Source organism: Lipotes vexillifer, unplaced genomic scaffold (genome assembly GCF_000442215.2).
Source record: "Lipotes vexillifer unplaced genomic scaffold, Lipotes_vexillifer_v1.1 scaffold691, whole genome shotgun sequence".
NCBI classification, from domain to species: domain Eukaryota; kingdom Metazoa; phylum Chordata; class Mammalia; order Artiodactyla; family Lipotidae; genus Lipotes; species Lipotes vexillifer.
In genome coordinates this window covers 3,443,664-3,465,294 of record NW_006788040.1, presented here as the reverse complement: position 1 = coordinate 3,465,294, position 21,631 = coordinate 3,443,664, and the positions used below count along the sequence as shown (strand labels likewise).

The window sequence follows — 21,631 nt, the reverse complement described above, 5'->3', positions numbered from 1 at the left end:
TGAGGGCAGGATCTCTATCTGTGGGACTCTGGGCAAGTTACTAAACTTTTATGAGCCTCAGTTTTCTTGTGGGGCAAGTAAAGATAACAGTACCTGCTTCACAGTATTATGAGAATTAAGGGAGAGAATGCCTGGGAAATGGATAGCACAGTGCCCTGTAAATATAAGTGCTCCACTAATGTTACCAAGTAAGACCCAACCTATATGACTTACTTCTCCCTTCAGTGCCTAGAAGCTGAGGGAGGCCAAGAGGGCTGCTTGGGCAGTCCCTGTGACCTGTTGCTGACGCCAGCCTATCTGATCTTCTGTTTGGTTCTGTTAATTCAGTACATTTAACTCTGGGGGCAGCAGAGGCTCTGAAGCCTTCATCAGCGCCACTTTTACACACAGAACACAACCTACTTCAGCAACCTCCCTAAGCTCATGAGAGCCTGCTGGAAAATCAGTCACAGAGCCTGTGACAAATCACTGGATGTGGCAACAACCACTGAGCAGACAGCTTCCGCCTGCTGCCTGAGTAGTCTCTCTCCCGAGGCTGTTGTTCTGAGACACAGAGATTGCAACCTGGTCCCTTTCTCACGTCTAACTCTCCTCCAATCTCTTTGGAGAGGCACGTCTGCCCACCCAAATTACGGGATAGTCTGCAGTCACCATCTCTGAAATGCTCAGCCTCATCCAGTGGATCATAAGGATCTCCATGAGGCAGTACTTAGCTCTTTAAACTATTTTACCCCTAACAGATGAAACTTTACAGATTATTTCTACAGTGCTGCATTTTGTACCTTTCTTTACAAAGCTGTGGGGTATGAATTATGAGTTGGCTGCTGTCAGGGGCCCCTGCCAGTCAACACACGTCGAGGCCTCTGAAGACTGGAATAGGCAGCCTCTCAGTGCCATTCTTTTTAGTCCGCGAGGGCATGGAAGCCAGAGGGGGCAGTTAGAGACCTGCGGAAAGGGCCAGTTTGACCCGCAGGCCTCTCACTGTTGTGGCCTCTCCCGTTGCTGAGCACAGGCTCCGGACGCGCAGGCTCAACGGCCATGGCTCACGGGCCCAGCCGCTCTGCGGCATGTGGGATCTTCCCAGACCGGGGCACAAACCCGTGTCCTCTGCATCGGCAGGCGGACTCTCAACCACTGCGCCACCAGGGAAGCCCTGTTCACATACTTTTAAAGCATTAAACTGGATCTGGTATTATGATCTATCTTGTTATTGTTAATAAAAGGGATTTTTAGTTGCTGAAAATAGAAAAATAAAAAATTGTGGCAAACCTGAGTTTGAATCCTGGCTCTGGCACTTATTAGCTTGGACAAATTATTTAATCTTTTGATCCACAGCTTCCTTATCAACTGGGCTGTTGCAAGGATTAAATAACAAAATAAACAAGTGCCCCAGCATCAAGTCTAGCATGAAGCAAGCACTCAATAGAGAGCAATTATTTTCATCGTAATTAATTTGTCTTAGGGCACTTTTGTGTGAGGCCCAGTGCTAACTCCTAGATATATTTCTAGTACCGAAGATGATACTTGGTACAAAGATGACTGACTTTAAACCAAATTATTTCCATTTGACGCTCCAGTAGAGGCACTGTGCAAATAAAACATAATTTATCTGCCACACTGAAGATACCCAATAAAAATGTTCTAGATGAATGAAAGAGTATCAGATAAAAACTACACTTATTTTTATTGATATGAAATTCACCATTTTAACCATTTAAAAGAGTACAATTCAGTGGTATTTAGTTTTGTCACAATGCTGGGCATCCACTGCTACTATCTAATTCCAGGATATTTTCATCACCCCAAAAAGAAAACCCATACCTCCTAAGCAATCACTTCTCATTCCTCCCCTTTCCCCAGCCCTTGGCAACCATTAATCTGTTTTTTGTCTGTATGGATTTGCCTATTCTGGGCATTTCTTATCAATGGAATCATTAAATATGCGTCCTTGGGCTTCCCTGGTGGCGCAGTGGTTGAGAGTCCACCTGCCAATGCAGGGGACACGGGTTCGAGCCCTGGTCTGGGAGGATCCCACATACCGCGGAGCAACTAGCCCCGTGAGCCATAATTACTGAGCCTGCGCGTCTGGAGCCTGTGCTCTGCAACAGGAGAGGCCGAGATAGTGAGAGGCCCACGCACCGTGATGAGGAGTGGCCCCCACTTGCCGCAACTGGAGAAAGCCCTCGCACAGAAACGAAGACCCAACACAGCCATAAATAAATAAATAAAATTAAAAAAAAAAAAATATGCGCCCCGTGTGTCTGGTTTCTTTCACCGAGCATCATGTTTTCAAGGTTCCTCATGTTGTGGCAGGGGTCAGTAATTCATTTCTTTTGGGGGCTAAATAATATTCCATTGTATGGACACACCACATTTTGTTCATCCATTCGTCAGTTGATGGACATCTGGGTGGTTGCTACTTTTTGGCTGTTACGAATAATGCTGCTATGAACATTCATGTACAAGCTTTTGTGTGAACATATGTTTTCAGCTCTCTCAGGTATATACTTAGGAGTGGAATTACTGGGTCATAAAATGATTCTGTTTCACGTTTTGAGGAACTGCCAGACTGCTTCAAAGGAGCTGCACCATTAACATTTATACCAACAACGTACAGGGTTTCAATTTCTCCATATTCTCACAAACACTTATTTTCCATTAAAAAAAATTAACACTGTATTCTGTTTAAAGTAGAAAAACAGGTAGTGAACCCACACACCCTGCTTCTGTTTACTGTCTATGCCCACGGCTTGTTGGTGGTGTGAGTCCTGGCAAGTTATTTATCCTCTCCACAACCTAGGACTCTCTTCTGTAAAATGAGAGGGATAATAATAATGCCTACCTCAGATGGCTGCCAGGAGGGCCCAACGTGACAATTCTTATAAAGCCTTACATACTAGGGACTCCGTATTTTTCTCCTTATTTTTTTTACTTAAGAGTATACCAGGCACTCTGTAAGGTCAGCCAACATATTCTCCTGGGTTGGGGTGTTGAGGCAGAGGATTTTATAACAATGAACTCTGGAGATGAAAGGCTAAATGGACGTGCAGCACATATTATTTGCCAACTATTCTCCCTTAAACATTAGCTAAGGTGCAGCCTTTAACAGAGGTACTAACACTGAGCAAAACAGGATGTATAGGAAGCCACTGGCAGTCTCCAATGGGCACACAACTAAAAAGACCAAAAATTAACCATGTGAGTTCTGCTCGCCAATCCACCCACTGTCCTCCCGTCACAAAAAAACACATTTTTGACAGTGTCTGAGCTGTAACCTGTGAAAGCATCAGTTACAAACTCGGGCTGGGTTTTACAGACACCATATGTAGTGGCTGAATCATGTCCTCCAAAAAGATATGTTTAAGTCCTAATGCCTGGTGTCTGTGATGGTGACCTTATTTGAAAACAGGGTCTTTACAGATGTTATCAAGTTAACTGAGGCTGTACTAGATTAGGGTAGGCCTAATCCAATGACTAGTGTCCTTGTAAGGAGGCACAGAGGGAAGTCAGTCACGTAAAGAAGACAGAGACCGGAGTGATGCAGCTACAAGTCAAGGAATGCTGAAGACTGCCAGCAATGACCGGAAAGTAGGAAGAGGCAAAGGAAGATTCTTCCCTGGAGCCTTCATAGGGAACATGGCCCTGACAACACCTTGATTTTGGACTTCTAGGCTCCCAAACTATGAGAGAAGAAATTTCTGTTGTTTGAAGCCACCCAGTTGGTGATAATTTGCTATGGCAGCAGCCCCAGGACACTGACGCACCACATGACATTCTGGCTTAAAACTGAGCCACTCAGCCTAGTCAAGATGTCAGCATCTAATCTAGCCTGGGGACTAACAACACTGTAGACTCTACAGTGTATCTCAGTAAGCTCAAGCCTTTCCCTTCGTCTGCCTCATCTGTGACTATCTCCTTTCTGCCATCTTAAAATCTGGCGCTGCACTGGTACGAAGTTGCAAAGTCTCATTACCACCGCGTAGATGTGGGTGGATTACGGGGGATCAAGTGGGCCAGCGGTTGAAAAGGTCAAGGCCCCAGGCCATACCCCATTTAGATGCTCTGCCCTGGCCAGCATCTCATGGAGTGGCGGGTCAGGGAGGAGACGGGCGGGTCAGGGCACACTCAGTACCAGGCCTGGAAAGACAACTCGAAGCTTTGCATCTCTTCTCTGCTCTATCACGGTAAGATATAAATCTCAGATACCTCAGAAAACACTAAAAGGGCTTGCAAATTACATTAAACAAGAGGATCTTAAAGCTGATACTGAACCATTACATCAGTGTCCCTATTATCTTTTCTAGGTTGTCTGAGCATCTCAAAATAGGCCAGGGCACAACTGTAAGTAATTACTTGTTAAACGTTGTGTTCCCTTCTAGAGTCTTCTGGTTCAGTGCTGTACCCCCCAGGGTCTGGTCAGTGCCTGCCTGGCCTGCAGTAGGTGCTTAATAAGTATTGCCAAGTGAATGAATGGATAATGGGGAGGGAGGAAGCAGGGGCAGGCCGGTTCCCCTGGCCCAGGGTTCCCGTGCCTTGGACAGTGCCAGGCACAGGGCATACTCACTGTCAAAGATGATGATCCTGCCATCGCCCCCACAGGGCTGGGTGTGATCCCCGAAGCAGACGCTGTTGCACTCAGTACTGGCTGCCTCCCCGTACTTCCAGTAATCAGGACTGTTTCCACAGAAGCAAGCATAGCCTGACTCCATCCCGGCAAACTGCCATGACAGAGAAGCAGCACTTGGTAAGCGTCAGTCAGGGGTGTCGGTGGCCTGAAGGAGCCTGGCAGGTTCGGCCCCCAGCAAGCAAGCACTTCATCTTCCCAGCCCATGTTCCCCAGGGACCTCTGCCTCATCCCACCCTCACCACACTTCATTACATGCGGACTGGTAACTACGCACCACCACGGTGCTTCCCCTTCAGTAAGCATCCCTTATTAATGTTTGCATTTCTACTGTATTTAAGTAAGTTAAAGGCAGGGGGGAATCTCATTAACTTGAAACATTAATAATAATAACAGCTAAACATTTTATTGAATGTTTACTATGTGCCAGGTGGTAAATGCTTTAAAGTTAGTACTCACAGAAAACTTACTTTAGGCCCCACTTAACATTTTTATTTTTTATATTACCATACAGTACGACTATTTATATGGTACACAGTCCTATGAATTTTAACCCATGTATAGATTTGTACACCCACCATTACAATCAGGATACAGAACAGGTGCATCACCCTAGGAACCTTCCTTGTGCTATCGCTTTATATAATAGTTCTCCCTCTAGAACATCTGGCAACCACTAATTAGTTTTCTACACTATAGTTTTATCTTTTCGAGTATGTCATACGCTATAGACTGAATGCCCGTGTCCCCCCCAACCCCCGAAATTTGTATGTTGAAAGCTAATTCCCAATGTGATGGTACTTAGTGGTGAGACCTCTGGGAAGTGAGGGCTTGCTCTCATGAATGGGGTTAGAGCCTTTATAAAAGAGACCCCCTTGCCCCTTCTGCCATGTGAGGACACAGTGAGAAGATGGCCATCTATGAACCAGGAAACGGGCCATCACCAGACACCAAATCTGCCAAAGCCTTGATCTTGGACTTCTCAGCCTTTAGAACCATGAGAAATGAATGCTTGGTTTAAGCCAACCATTTTGTAACAGCAGCCAGAATGGACTAAGACATTGTATACTGTACATGGAATCATACAGTATGTTATGTTTTGAGAGTGGCTTCTTTCACTCAGCATAATGTCTCTGAGGTTCATCCAAATTGATGCATGTATTTTATAATTTGCTGAGCAGTATAGTCTGTTATATGAATGTACCACAGTTTGTTAATCCATTGGGTTGTTTTTAGTTTTTCATAATTATAAAATAGAGCTGCTATAAACATTTGTGTAGATTTTTGTGTGAACATAAGTTTTCCTTTCTCTAGGGTAAATACCTAGAAATGACATTTTTGGGTTGTAATTTCTCTACAACCTCACTAACACTTGCTTTTGTCGTTTAAAAAAAATTACAGCTGTCCTAGGTTATTTATTATATGAAGTGGTATCTCATTGGTTTTGATTTGCATTTCCCTAAAGACTAGTAATATTCAGCATCTTTTCATGTGCTTATTGGCCATTTGTACATCTTCTATGGAGAAATGTCTATTCAAATCCTTTGCTCATCAGGGCTTCCCTGGTGGCCCAGGGGTTAAGAATCCACCTGCCAATGCAGGGGACAAGGGTTTGAGCCTTGGCCTGGGAAGATCCCACATGCCTGGAGCAACTAAGCCCATGAGCCACAACTACTGAGCCTGCGCTCTACAGCCTGTGAGCCACAACTACTGAGCCTGCGTGCCACAACTACTGAAGCCTGCATGCCTAGAGCCCATGCTCCACAACACGAGAAGCCACCACAATAAGAAGACTGTGCACCGCAACGACGAGTAGCCCCCGCTAGCCACAACTATGCCGTGGAGCAACTAAGCCCATGCACCACAACTACTGAGCCTGCACTCTACAGCCTGAGAGCCACAACTACTGAGCCCACATGCCACAACTATTGAAGCCCGCATGCCTAAAGCCCATGCTCCACAACAAGAGAAGCCACCACAATGGGAAGCCTGTGCACCGGCAACAAAGAGTAGCCCCCGTTAGCCACAACTAGAGAAAGCCCAATGCGCAGCAACAAAGACCCAATGCAGCCAAAAATAAATAAATAAATAAATAAATATTTTTTAAAAAAATCTACAGATTGTTTGCTCATTTTTTAGTTGGGTTGCTTGTCTTTTTATTGTCACATTGCAAGAGTTCTTTATATATTCTGGGCATTAGATTTTTATTCAGATATATGTTTTTTTTTTGTTTTTTTTTTGTTTTTTTTTTTTTTTGCATTTCCCTAAAGACTAGTAATATTCAGCATCTTTTCATGTGCTTATTGGCCATTTGTACATCTTCTATGGAGAAATGTCTATTCAAATCCTTTGCTCATCAGGGCTTCCCTGGTGGCCCAGGGGTTAAGAATCCACCTGCCAATGCAGGGGACAAGGGTTTGAGCCTTGGCCTGGGAAGATCCCACATGCCTGGAGCAACTAAGCCCATGAGCCACAACTACTGAGCCTGCGCTCTACAGCCTGTGAGCCACAACTACTGAGCCTGCGTGCCACAACTACTGAAGCCTGCATGCCTAGAGCCCATGCTCCACAACACGAGAAGCCACCACAATAAGAAGACTGTGCACCGCAACGACGAGTAGCCCCCGCTAGCCACAACTATGCCGTGGAGCAACTAAGCCCATGCACCACAACTACTGAGCCTGCACTCTACAGCCTGAGAGCCACAACTACTGAGCCCACATGCCACAACTATTGAAGCCCGCATGCCTAAAGCCCATGCTCCACAACAAGAGAAGCCACCACAATGGGAAGCCTGTGCACCGGCAACAAAGAGTAGCCCCCGTTAGCCACAACTAGAGAAAGCCCAATGCGCAGCAACAAAGACCCAATGCAGCCAAAAATAAATAAATAAATAAATAAATATTTTTTAAAAAAATCTACAGATTGTTTGCTCATTTTTTAGTTGGGTTGCTTGTCTTTTTATTGTCACATTGCAAGAGTTCTTTATATATTCTGGGCATTAGATTTTTATTCAGATATATGTTTTTTTTTTGTTTTTTTTTTGTTTTTTTTTTTTTTCCTTGCGTTATGCGGGCCTCTCACTGTTGTGGCCTCTCCCATTTGCGGAGCACAGGCTCCGGACGCGCAGGCTCAGTGGCCATGGCTCACGGGCCCAGCCGCTCCGCGGCACGTGGGATCTTCCCGAAACGGGGCACGAACCCGCGTCTCCTGCATCGGCAGGCGGACTCTCAAGCACTGCACCACCAGGGAAGCCCTCAGATATATGTTTTGCAAATATTTTCTCTATTCTGTGAGTTGCTTTTTCACTTTCTTAATAGTGCCCCTGATACACAGAGGTTTTAAATTTTGACGAAGTCCAATTTATCTTTTTTCTTTGATTGTTTGTACTTTTGGTATCATAACTAAAAAAACCACTGCCTAATCCAGTCATGTATATTTGTACCCATACTTCTTTCTAAACTTTTATACTTTTAGCTATTACATGTAGGCCTGTGATCCATTTTTAATTAATTTTCATATGTAATATGAGGTAGGGGTCCAAATTCATTCTTTTTCCATGTGGATATCCAGTTGTCCCAGCACTATTTGTTGAAAAGACCATTCTTTCCCCATTGAATGATATGGCACCCTTGTCAAATATCAATTGGCCTTGGGACTTCCCTGGCAGCCCAGTGGTTAAGACTTTGCCTTCCAATGCAGGGGGTGTGAGTTCGATCCCTGTTCAGGGAGCTAAGATCCCACATGCCTCAGGGCCAAAATACCAAAACATAAAACAGAAGCAATATTGTAACAAATTTAATAAAGACTTTAAAAAAACGGTCCACATAAAAAAAAACTTAAAAAAAAATCAATTGGCCTTAAATAAATGTATGGGTTTATCTCTGGACTCTAAATTCTATTCCATTGGCTTATATGTCCATCTTTATGTCAGTACTATAGCTATTTTTTCAGTAGTATAATTTGAAGTTATGATGTGATGTAAGGACAGGGATTCATGTTTTTCATAAAGAGCTCCAGTTCTCCAGAACCATTTGTTGAAAGACTATCCTCTCTCCCACTGAATTACTTGGCATCTCTGTTGAAAATCAATTGTCCATCTAAGTGCAGGTCTATTTCTGGACTCTCTATCCAGTTCCATTGATCTATAACAAAGGTTGGAAAACTCCTTCTATAAAAGGTCATACAGTAAATGTTTTCAGCTTTATGGGTCACACGGTCTCTTCTCAATGACTAAACATGAAAGCAGGCCTGCACAATATATACAGGAATGGGTGTGGCTGTGTGACAATAAAACTTTTTTTTTTTTTTTACAGAAATATGTGGGTGGTAGGATTTGGCCCACACGCCAAATCTGACTCATGATCTACGTGACTATTTGTATGTTAATACTACTGTCTTGATTACTGTAGCTTTACAGAAAGTCTTGAGATCATGCAGGGCAAGTCCTCCTAGGATGATCGCTTTAAAAATTACTTTGATTATTCTAAGTTCTTTACCTTTCCATATAAATTCTAGGATCAGCTTGTCAATTTAAAAAACCTGGTATGATTTTGATTAGGATTGTATTGAATCTATAGATCAATTTGGGGAAAACTGACATAACAATATTGAGCCTTCTGATCTATGAACAATGTCTATGTCTCCATTCATTTAGATCGTCTTTAATTTTCCCTTGCCATGCAGTATTCAGTGTATAGGTCTTCAATATCTTTTGTTAAATTTATTTCTGTTATTTATGCTACTGTAAATGGCATTTAAATTTTTGTTTTAATTTTAAAAATAAAACTTTAATTAAAAATTTTTTTAATTAATTTTTAAATTGAAAATTTATATTTAATTGTTCACTTTTAGTATATAGAAATGCAACTAATTTTTGTATATGACCTTATAAACTGCAACCCTGCTAAATCTACTTATTAGTTCTAATAGCTTTTTCATAGATTCCTTATGTCTACATACATGATCATCTTGTCCATAAATAAAGAAAATTTTACTTCTCCCTTTCCAACCTACATGCCTTTTATTTACTTTTCTTTCCTTATTTTATTGCAAAGGACCTCCAGTACAATGCTGATCAGAAGAGGTGGCAGTGGGCCTCACTGTTTGTTCCTGATTGTACATGTAAAAGCACTGAACCTTTCACCACTGAATATAAATTTAGCTTTAGCGTTTTTGGTAGATGCTCGTAATCAAATTGAGGAAGTTCCCTTCTCTTCTTAGTTTGCTTATGACTTTTCTCATTAATGGGTGTTGTGTTTTCTCAAATACTTATGCTGTATTTTCATTTTGAAATAATTCCAAACCTACAGAAAAATTGCAATAATAATACAAAGAACTGCCCTTTCCCTCTCACCTAGAGACCCACATTCAAGTTGGCAACTGCCTGCACCGTATCCTTTGTAGAAAAGGATCCAATCCAGCAACACAGACATACTTAGCTGTCGGGTCTCCTCAGTCTCCTTCAATCTGGAATAGCTGCAGGCCTTCCTTGACCTTTGTGACCTTAACATTTTTGAAGAATAAAGCCTATTTTGTAGAATGTCCCTCGTTTCAGATTTACCTGGTGTTTCATGCTTATATTCATATTACGCATTTTTGGCAGACAATCACCAAAGTGATGTTATGCTCTTGACAGGTCAGGTGAGACACAATGTCTAGTGGTCCCATCACTGGTGATACTAACTTTGATCACCTGCATATGGTAGTGTACGCCAGTTTTCTTCACTGTAGAATTACTTGTTTTCCCTTTATGGTAGTATTTTGTGGGGAGATCTCTGAAGCTATATAAATATCCTATTCCTCACGCAACTTTCACTCACTAGTAAAACTTTTACTCACCATCCATGAGGATGTGGAATATTTACATACCTTGATATTTGTTCTCTGAATCAATTATTACTATGATGGTGGCCAAATGGTGAATTTTCTAATTCCATCTTTCTTCTGCATTTATTAGTTGGCATTCTCCTGTAAGGAAATGCTTTTCTTCTCCTCATTTATTTATTCACTTTTTTTAACATCTTTATTGGAGTATAATTGCTTTACCATGGTGTGTTAGTTTCTGCTCTGTAACAAAGTGAATCAGCTATACGTATATCCCCATATCTCCTCCCTCTTGCATCTCCTTTAAATTGAAAATTTATATTTAATTGTTCACTTTTAGTATATAGAAATGCAACTAATTTTTGTATATGACCTTATAAACTGCAACCCTGCTAAATCTACTTATTAGTTCTAATAGCTTTTTCATAGATTCCTTATGTCTACATACATGATCATCTTGTCCATAAATAAAGAAAATTTTACTTCTCCCTTTCCAACCTACATGCCTTTTATTTACTTTTCTTTCCTTATTTTATTGCAAAGGACCTCCAGTACAATGCTGATCAGAAGAGGTGGCAGTGGGCCTCACTGTTTGTTCCTGATTGTACATGTAAAAGCACTGAACCTTTCACCACTGAATATAAATTTAGCTTTAGCGTTTTTGGTAGATGCTCGTAATCAAATTGAGGAAGTTCCCTTCTCTTCTTAGTTTGCTTATGACTTTTCTCATTAATGGGTGTTGTGTTTTCTCAAATACTTATGCTGTATTTTCATTTTGAAATAATTCCAAACCTACAGAAAAATTGCAATAATAATACAAAGAACTGCCCTTTCCCTCTCACCTAGAGACCCACATTCAAGTTGGCAACTGCCTGCACCGTATCCTTTGTAGAAAAGGATCCAATCCAGCAACACAGACATACTTAGCTGTCGGGTCTCCTCAGTCTCCTTCAATCTGGAATAGCTGCAGGCCTTCCTTGACCTTTGTGACCTTAACATTTTTGAAGAATAAAGCCTATTTTGTAGAATGTCCCTCGTTTCAGATTTACCTGGTGTTTCATGCTTATATTCATATTACGCATTTTTGGCAGACAATCACCAAAGTGATGTTATGCTCTTGACAGGTCAGGTGAGACACAATGTCTAGTGGTCCCATCACTGGTGATACTAACTTTGATCACCTGCATATGGTAGTGTACGCCAGTTTTCTTCACTGTAGAATTACTTGTTTTCCCTTTATGGTAGTATTTTGTGGGGAGATCTCTGAAGCTATATAAATATCCTATTCCTCACGCAACTTTCACTCACTAGTAAAACTTTTACTCACCATCCATGAGGATGTGGAATATTTACATACCTTGATATTTGTTCTCTGAATCAATTATTACTATGATGGTGGCCAAATGGTGAATTTTCTAATTCCATCTTTCTTCTGCATTTATTAGTTGGCATTCTCCTGTAAGGAAATGCTTTTCTTCTCCTCATTTATTTATTCACTTTTTTTAACATCTTTATTGGAGTATAATTGCTTTACCATGGTGTGTTAGTTTCTGCTCTGTAACAAAGTGAATCAGCTATACGTATATCCCCATATCTCCTCCCTCTTGCATCTCCTTCCCACCCTCCCTATCCCACCCCTCTAGGTGGTCACAAAGCACCGAGCTGATCTCCCTGTGCTATGTGGCTGCTTCCCACTAGCTATCTATTTTACATTTGGTCGTATTCAGTTATTTTTTTATATCAGCGTGAATTTGCGGATTCTTATTTTATTTAATGGAGTATATTTATTATTTTATTATTTGTTTTGAAGCTCAAATTATGTTAGATTTAGCCAGTGGGAGTCCCTCCAAGCGGGTTCCTGTGTCCTATTGACAAGTCCCTCACATTCCTTACTTTCTTGTACAAGATGTTTCAGGATCATCTTGTGCTTTCTCAGGAAAAAAAACCCCAACAATCTTATCCTGCGATTTCTCTAGAATCAGCAATTTTCTCCAAGGAGCCCTAGTTCTTTTTAATGGAGAACAGTATTTATAAACCAAGATATGAGTGCTAAATGTGACCTTTACTACCAGTGTGGCACTGTTCCCAGGCCTTCTCAGTGGACAGAGCTAGGAAATATACATGCATATACGTACATACACATACACACACACTTTTATAGTTAAATTTACTTCTCTCTATATATGTATCAGAAACCATGCACTATACTAATAACTTCAATCCCTGTCCAGCACTATAGACTTCATTCCAATTTTCCCTGGCTTTCTTCTCTAATAGTGAGAAACCTGGCTCCCATTATCCTCAATATAGTTACTTATACGCTCAATGTTTTGCAAGCAACCAATCGCTTGATCACGTTGGGCTAACTGCCTTGCTCAGCTACCTGCCCCCCAGAGGCCCTGAACCCTGCCAGTCTATTCTCCTCGCTTGGGCCTGATTAATGATCTTTTGACTGATGAAGGAAGGAAGGAAGGAAGGGAGGGAGGAGGAAAGGAAAGAATGAGGGGAGGGAGGGAGAGATACTCTCCCTTCCCTATTGGAACAAAAATCCTAGGGAGGGAGGGAGGGAAAGACTTTTCTTTCTTTTTTTTGATATAATAAACAAGAGCATTACTGAACCTTAATGGCTGACAAATGAGTTTCAGATAGAAGAATGGATAAGAAGGAAAGAAAATATTTGGGACTGGTGTCCAGGCTAGGGCCCCTTAATGTATCGAAGAAGTAACCACTACCTTGGCTTATTCCCAGATCCCCCAGGAAGCCAGAGATGTCTCTGCTCATAACATGCAGGAGCTCAAGGACACATGTAACTGTGTTGGAGGTCAAACTGGGATGCAGATATGGGTGCTTTTCCTCCCCTTTTCTCAGTCTTTGGACAGAGTGCTGCCTCACGCCCCTGAATCCCAAGCCTCACTCTTCCTCCAACTTCTCCTTGGCAGAAAAGTATACAGTCATATAGCTTCACAGGTTGTTTTTTAAAATTTATATGTTTTAAAGGTATCTTAGCAGAATGCACTTACACCTTTATCTTCTTCTATAGATACACAGCCACAGAACCATTACCTTGAACCTTTGACTCCGACAAAAACTGATACAGGTTTGTATGGTAAGTCTGTTAGACGTTTTACTGGCGCCAGTTAGAGGAGGTGGGTTTCCATGATCCTTGTAGCAGCCAAGGTTTCCAGGCACTGAAGAAAAAAGAAAAACAAAAGAACTTTACAACATCTGGCTGTGAACACCAAGAGGGAAAAGCGTGTTGTGTCAGGTACTCTCATCTCAGCCAACATTTCCACTCCTAAGGTGCAAATGAATAACAAGCAATAAGCTTTAAAAATGGAAACCTTGGGCTTCCCTGGTGGCGCAGTGGTTGAGAGTCCGCCTGCCGACGCAGAGGACACGGGTTCGTGCCCCGGTCTGGGAAGATCCCACATGCCGCGGAGCGGGTGGGCCCATGAGCCATGGCTGCTGAGCCTGTGCGTCCGGAGCCTGTGCTCCGCAACGGGGGAGGCCACAGCAGTGAGAGGCCCACGTACCACCCAAAAAAAAAAAAAAAAAAAAGGAAGACTTAGTGTCCTCTGCTAGCTGCTATGTTTTTGTTTTATTTTGACGAGTGAGGCCCATATAACTAAGCCTAACAATTTTTTCACCTGTTCAATATTGATAGAATTTAGTATTAACGAGAACTAGGAATAACTTCCTAAAAACAGAGAAGCTACAATATGTAAATTACGTTTCAGAGTCACTGGACAGCAAAAAAAGCCCTCGGAAGCCCACCATCCTATGCGTTATGCCTCCCATTGTTTCTTAAAAAGCCCCGCAAGTTGGTTTAACCAGGTCCTTTGGTGAATGTATTAGTTTCCTATTGCTACTGGAATAAATGACCACAAATCTAGTGGCTTAAAGTAGCATAAATTCATTATCTTAACAGTTCTGGAGGTCAGATGTACTAAATGGGTCTTTTGGGGCTAAAATCAAGGCATCAGCAGAGCTGTGTTCCTTCACAGGCTCGAGGGGACAACCTGTTCCTTGACTTTTCCGTCTCCTAGAAGCTGCCCCTATTCCTTGGCTTGTGGCTGCCCCATCCCAGCCTCTGCTTGCACCCCTCTGCTTCTATCATCACATCACCTTCTCTGACTCTAGTCCTCCTGCCTCTATGTTACAAGGACCTGTGTGGTTACACTGGCCCACCTGGGTAATTCAGGACAATCCTCCCCATCTCAAAATTCTTAACTCGATCACATGTGCCATGTAAGGTAACATATTTAAAGATTCCGGGGGTTACAAAATAGACGTTTTGGGGAAGGAGATTATTCTGTTTACCACAGTGAACATATTAGTGTTTCACACAATCAGACGGTCTGGTCTAGTAGAAAAAGCTGCAACTGAGAATAAGGAAACCTAAATATATATACCAACTGTGGCAGACAGCTTTCAAAGACGGCCCTCCACGATCCCTACCTCCTGGTGTTCATGCCCTTGTGTGATCCCTTCCCCTTGAGTGTGGGCTGGAAGAGTGACTTGCTTTCGTCCGACAGAACGTGGCAAAGTTGATGGATGCCACTCCTGTGATTGGGTTACAAGAGACTCTGATTTTAGTCTTGCTAGTAGACTCTCTCTATCGCCCTCTCAGCTTATATACTTTGATAAAGCAACATATGCCCAAGATGTCATATGGCAAGGAACTGAGAATGGCCTTCAGCCAACAGCCAGCAAGGAACTGAGACTTTCAGTTTCTGCAAAGGCTGAATCCCACCAACAACTACGTAGGCTTGAAGTAGATCCTTCCCCAGAGGAACCTTCAGAGGAGATCCCGGCCCTGGCAGACACATGAGAGACCTTGAAGCAGAGGACCCAGCTAAGCCAGGCCCAGATTTCCTGGCCCACAGAAAGCATGAGATAATAAATGTGTGCTGGGGCTTTCCTGGTGGTGCAGTGGTTAAGAATCTGCCTACCAATGCAGGGGACATGGGTTCGAGCCCTGGTCCGGGAAGATCCCACATGCCGTGGAGCAACTACGCCCATGCGCCACAGCTACTGAGCCTGTGCTCTAGAGCCCGCGAGCCACAACTACTGAGCCCACGAGCTGCAACCACTGAAGCCTGTGTGCCTAGAGCCAGTGCTCCGCAACAAGAGAAGCCACCACAATGAGAAGCCCGTGCGCCGCGACGAAGAGCAGCCCCCGCTCGCCGCAACTCGAGAAAGCCCACGTGCAGCAACGAAGACCCAATGAAGCCAAATAAATAAAAATAATTTTTTAAAAAGTCATTAAAAAATGTGTGTTGTTTTAATTCATTAAATTTTAGAGTAATTTGTCATATAGCAATAGACAACTAACACACCTATATAACACATACTAAATATATGCTCATTGAATGAAGGAATGAATTTATTGTGAGCCATGGACAAATCAACCTCTCTGCCCCTTAGTTTTCCATCTGTGTTATTAACTTATGAATCACTTCACTATCAGATGAAGCCCTTTCACTACGTTCTCTGTTTGGCTCCTCACAGTTTACATAACTACAGCTACAATAAGACATGAATGAGGCCTGGTCCTAGAAGCACTTCTAGGTCAGTCAAGAGTTATACATTATCCAATTCCAAAGTGAGACATATAGATTCTTAGGAAGCACTTTTCCTTTATGTTTAAGACTGGAGAACAGCATGGTCCAGTTTAGTAAGCTTTATATCCAAACTAGGTTTGGGCATATAAAAATATACATATATATACATATATATATGTATACATGTATATACATGTATATAGGTATACGTGTGCATAATATATATATGTACACATACACACTTTTCCATTTCTGTCACCATCTACATCTAACCAGCTCATATATACATGTATATAGGTATATGTGTGCATAATATATATATATGTACACATACACACTTTTTAATTTCTGTCACCATCTACATCTAACCAGCTCATTTTAAATTGGCAGGAAGTTAACCCAAAGAGTCATCCTTCCCCCCTAAGCCAAGTGGTAACCCTTCTCCTTTGCATCACACATGGTTCAAATATAACAAATGTGGCTCACCACACAAATGTTAAAATGCATCTTTCGGAAACAAACCAAATCTCTATAGAAGCAAATGTAAACAGAAAAGCTCTAGGCAGTAGGAGTTCACAGTGTTCAGTGGGGGCCTAGCTTGGGAATGGCTGGATTTTAGAGTTTAAACAAATGCAGTGAGTTAAGTAAGCATCTCTAGTCGGAGGCATATCATATAAGCCAAGTTTGTTAAAGGGGCTTTACATATGGAAACCTGAGCCATGCGTTTAATGGTTTTTAATAAGAGCTACTTGATCGTGATCGTCTTGGTCATTTACTCTGATTTCTCTCTCATTTATTCCATTATGCTCACAAATAAGCATGATATTATGTAGTCATTTATAGACAGCCCAAGGCACATAATCATAAATGTTAAGATTAGACATAAACAGGGTCGTAGTTTGCATTGATGCAGCTGGAACCTATAAGCTTTATTCACAATAATTCGGTGAGCAAATCCAGGCAGCTCATGTTCCAGTGGGGCAGTGAGGTCCCAAAACGCACGGGGGAGGTAGATCACTGGAAATCAGACCACACCATGCTGCTGCTGCTCCACCCCTCTGAATACCCATGGCCTTAGGTATCATCCTTGACACCCAAGTCAATCGCTTGCCAGACACTGTCAATTCTACCTCCTAAAATATTGCAGACACCTGTCCACGTCTCTATCCAGCCTGCCATTTCCCCCGTTTAGGCCACCGTTCTCCCACTCAGACTATTCCATCGGTCTCCTATTCCACTTCCCTGCTCCTAGGCTCACCCTATTCTAATCTAGTTAGTACACTGCAAACAGAGTAATCTTTACAGTACATTCCAGGCAGAGGAAGGCCAAGGGCAAAGGCCTAAGGCAAGAACAACCTTGGCCTTTGCAGGAACACAAAGTAGTGAGTATGACCAGTGAAAGAGAGGGAAAAGCAGCAGGAGATGCAGAGGTATGCAGGAGCCCTGCCTAAAAATCTCAAAGCTCCCAGGCTGCCCTTCAGGATAAAGTCCAAACTCTCTCACATGGTACACAAGGTCCTGCCTGATCTGTGCTGTTCCCCTACCCCACCCCCATCAGCATGACCCCTCTCTCTATCCCTTGGCTCACACTCTATATGAAAGCCAAGATAAATCATAGTGCATCTTCAAGTTTCCCACCTGCACATTGCTCTATGGCCTCTGGACTTTCTTACAAAAGTCTGTTTCTTCTGCTTAGAATGCTCTTCCCTGCTTAAGATTGTAGCCTGAGCATCATTTCCCTTGGGAAGCCCCATGGGCCTCCCATCATCCTCCCATCCCACAAAACAGGTTATACGCCCCTGCTGTGTAGTCCTACAGCAGCCTATGCTAAGCTTGATTCTAAACACTTGTTTATGTGTCTCTCTCCCCAGTTAACCATGAACAACTTAAGGGTAGGACTGTACCTTCTGCCCACTTGTATTCCCAGGGCCTGGCATGGTCCTAGCCATACAGCAGGTGCTCTAAAACTGTGTGCTGAATGAACAAATGTGTCCCACATTGCCAGCTGAACTCATGGAGGGAGAGAGGTACCTCTTAGGCAGCAGGGAGTCGAGAGAGCAGAGCAGAGTGAAAGGCAGAGCTGATCTGCATCACGACATCCACTTACAGCCAGTACCCATTGGTTTTGACTCCTCTCTGTCCTCTCTGACTATCTGGAAACACCATTCCAGATAACCAAGTTCTCCATTAAAGGTTAACTTTAAAACTTAAAATTCTATCTTTATCATTTTGGATGAAACTTTTCTAAAATGCATTAGCTATTTTTTAAAAAAAACTTAGTTTAACTTACGTACTTTAAGTTTTTCTTGGTGGCTTGAGGTCACCAGATGTACGTCACCAAATGGTCCTAGACTGTGCTTTTCTGTATTCCTGTGTCTGACTTTAATAGTTAATCTGTCTCCGTGGTTACTGTTGGGGCAGCTGAACCCTCAGAACATTAGAACTGGAAGGACTCTTAGCGTCTACTTGCTACTGTTCATGCCTGTGGTCTTTGCTTATCCTCTTCTTAATTTTCTGCTTCTTAGGCTTAGAAGAAAACTATCGAGCTTATTAGAACTGTGTGGAAAATAACAGTTTCCGAAAGAGGGAAGGCCTTTACCACTTCCCACTTTCAGTCGTCCATACTGTAGTTCAGGGGTTGTTTTTTGCTTGCTCACTTCCCAGTTCTTGGCAACGTTCTGAAGAGCACTGGTGCTACCATCACCTGTCCAGAAGCAGCCAGCATTTTGCAGCATTCACAAATGTGGGCTTTCGAGTCAGAAGGACCCCAGGCTTAACTCTAGCCCCTCCACCATGGCCTTTCTAAGCTGAGGTTTGTCCACAGTGGAATGAGGAACAATATGGGCCTCAAGGGTTCTTGTGAGAATTAAAATTAGATAATGTAAATAAAGTAAACACCACAAGGCCTGGCAATATAGTATGTGCTGAATAAACAGTGTTTGTTATCATTATATACAACAAGGCTTTCATCATTTACCACACCAACAAGAATAACCTGCTCGGTTAACAGAAGAGTAAAATAGGACTTCCCTGGTGGCACAGTGGTTAAGAACCTGCCTGCCAATGCAGGGGACACGAGTTCAAGCCCTGGTCTGGGAAGATCCCACATGCCGTGGAGCAACTAAGCCCCAGTGCCACAACTACTGAGCCTGCACCCTGGAGCCTGCAAGCCAGAACTACTGAGCCTGCATACCACAACTACGGAAGCCAGTGTGCCTAGAGCCCATGCTCCGCAACAAGAGAAGCCACGACAATGAAAAGCCCATGCACCACAACGAAGAATAGCCCCCGCTCGCCACAACTAGAGAAAGCCCGTGTGCAACAACGAAGACTCAATGCAGCCAAAAATAAATTAATTAAAAAAAAAAAGAAGAGTAAAATAGCATTGACTTAAAAGATAAAGTCAAAGGCAGCCACCTTGGAAAACTGGGTTTGATTCTAGATATTAAAATATTAACCTCTTACATCTGGCTAGATACAGTGCACTGCCATGCAAGCCTTTCACATGAAACTCGGGTCCCTTTCAAGAAGGTGGGACAGGTGATGTGCTTCCTAGGTGACTGAGAAGCTGCAGTTCAGCAAGGTTAAGGGCCTTGCATGGGGACACACAAGATAGAACTAACTGGAGAGCAGAGGTCAGCTCTAGAGTGGCAGATTCTCACTCCACTGTATTTTTCTTGGTGTCCTTGGCCCCCCCCCCTTTCCTCATGGGGACAGTCTGGGAGCTAAACGAAAGTGACTTCCTGAGAATAAAGACTGAATCTGCAAACACACAGTCCCTCAGCACCCTGTGTCCCACAAGGCTGGCCTCTGAGGGCTGTCACTGCCTCTGACTCGCACTGGAAAGTGTGGCTCGAAGTCTCGCCAGAGAAGACACGTCATTGTCGTCTTCAAAAGCATGACTGGTCAACTGAGTGGATTTCCAGACTGTGTCCCACCCTTAGCTCTTCCCAGAAGCAGGGAGGAAAAGTCAATTTGAAAAAGGATATTTGTCCTCAGATTCCTTTTTACTTTCAAGACCACTTTAAAGTCCTGTTGCTTGGTCATGCATTTTTTTCTTAGCAAAGAGGCTCCAACACATTCAATTTTTAAAAATCATCTTAAAATATAAATGGACCCCTTGTTGATCATACTTGATGCTTTAAAATGTGACAGTTAATTACCAACAACCTCTTCAGATGTTCAGAGTTCCTGACAGAGATAAAAATTTTAGAGGTGGCTGAGGGAAGATGGTTCTCTCTTCGGAATAACCCAAGAACTATTGTTCTTTTACTACCACAAGGAACTGTTGGGAAGCAACCAGGCAGGTTTCCTAAATAGCCATTACATTTGGATATAACTGTGGCCTCATTGTGAAGGTGCTAAACACACCTCCATGGGGGCCTCCACAGCCAACAGCCCTTTTCTGAGAACCACTGTCTCAGAGGACCTGCTACCTGCTACCGTAACTGCTGCTGGGTGGGGACAGGCCAAAGAACCCCACCCATCCTCTGGCCACAGCTGACTCCCACTGGGGCCACCAGATCCTCTCTCCCAGGAAGGTGGAACTAGGATTCCAGTAAGTGAATTACAGGCACTGGACTTGTAGGGTTCAGTCAAGTAGGGATTAAGGCAACCAGCCACGTTTGGAGCATGTGAGTGGATGAGTGAGCTGATTCTGTTGGTCCACAAAGAGGAAGAAGAATGGACACCATACTGAGAGAGAGGCAGAGACGGGAGGCCATGTGGCCCCAAAGAGAAATGGCAAGAGTGGGTACTTCCTTCCCAGGTTCTTGGGACATAGGTATTGACTTCTGCAGTATACTCCCAGTGTCCTTCCAATAAATAAATCTCCTTTGCTCAAGTTAGCTTGAGTGAGTTCTATTCCTCGCAATCTAGCAATTCCTGACAAACACAGAAAACATGGCTTTTATTGTAAAAGCTCAATCTGAATAAAAATCTTCAGATGGTAATTTGCTTAAGAAGAAGTCCTGACCCATTACTGTGTTTTCTATTCCAGTGCTCTGACCAAGTCTGAGATATTTGTTTAAGAAACCAGAAGCAGGGCTTCCCTGGTGGCACAGTGGTTGAGAGTCCGCCTGCCGATGCAGGGGACACGGGTTCGTGCCCCAGTCCAGGAAGATCCCACATGCCGCGGAGCGGCTGGGCCCGTGAGCCATGGCCGCTGAGCCTGCGCATCCGGAGCCTGTGCTCCGCAACCGGAGAGGCCACGACAGTGAGAGGCCCGCGTACCGCAAAAAAAAAAAAAGAGAGAAACCAGAAGCAAAGTTCTACATTTTAGAAAACTCTTCCCTGGCTGTACAGAACTCCTCTTACTTTTTCTTACAAATAAAAATCTGGTTCTTCAGAAACCATGCAGTGACTGCTTATTTTATTTTTTTATACTACAAGAATAAAGATTTTTATTAAGCATTGTAAGTTGCATTCAATAGCCTTCAGATACACCACACCACAACCCATATACAATCAGTCAAACCCAACAGCAGTTCATTCTTGCACAATCCATGAGTTAAGGCAAAACTCCCTTCAACTTACAGTAAGACCCTACTCAGGTCTTGCAGGCAGGGATTGGGGAATTGCATCTTATTTCTGATCACTAATGTGTGATGAAGAGCGT

At 43.0% G+C, this 21,631-nt stretch overlaps 1 protein-coding gene across 2 annotated transcripts in view; it reads right to left on the bottom strand.

Annotated features, from left to right (window-relative positions):
• The window catches only part of KREMEN1 (kringle containing transmembrane protein 1), a 63,010-nt gene that overhangs the window by 9,036 nt on the left and 32,343 nt on the right, over positions 1-21,631 (bottom strand). For both annotated transcript variants that reach the window (XM_007461156.1, XM_007461157.1), the window contains exons 4-5: positions 13,514-13,638; positions 4,565-4,718 (exon numbers count right to left, since the gene is read on the bottom strand). In XM_007461156.1, coding sequence (XP_007461218.1) covers positions 4,565-4,718; positions 13,514-13,638 — 279 coding nt within the window. The remainder of the gene's footprint in view (positions 1-4,564; positions 4,719-13,513; positions 13,639-21,631) is intronic.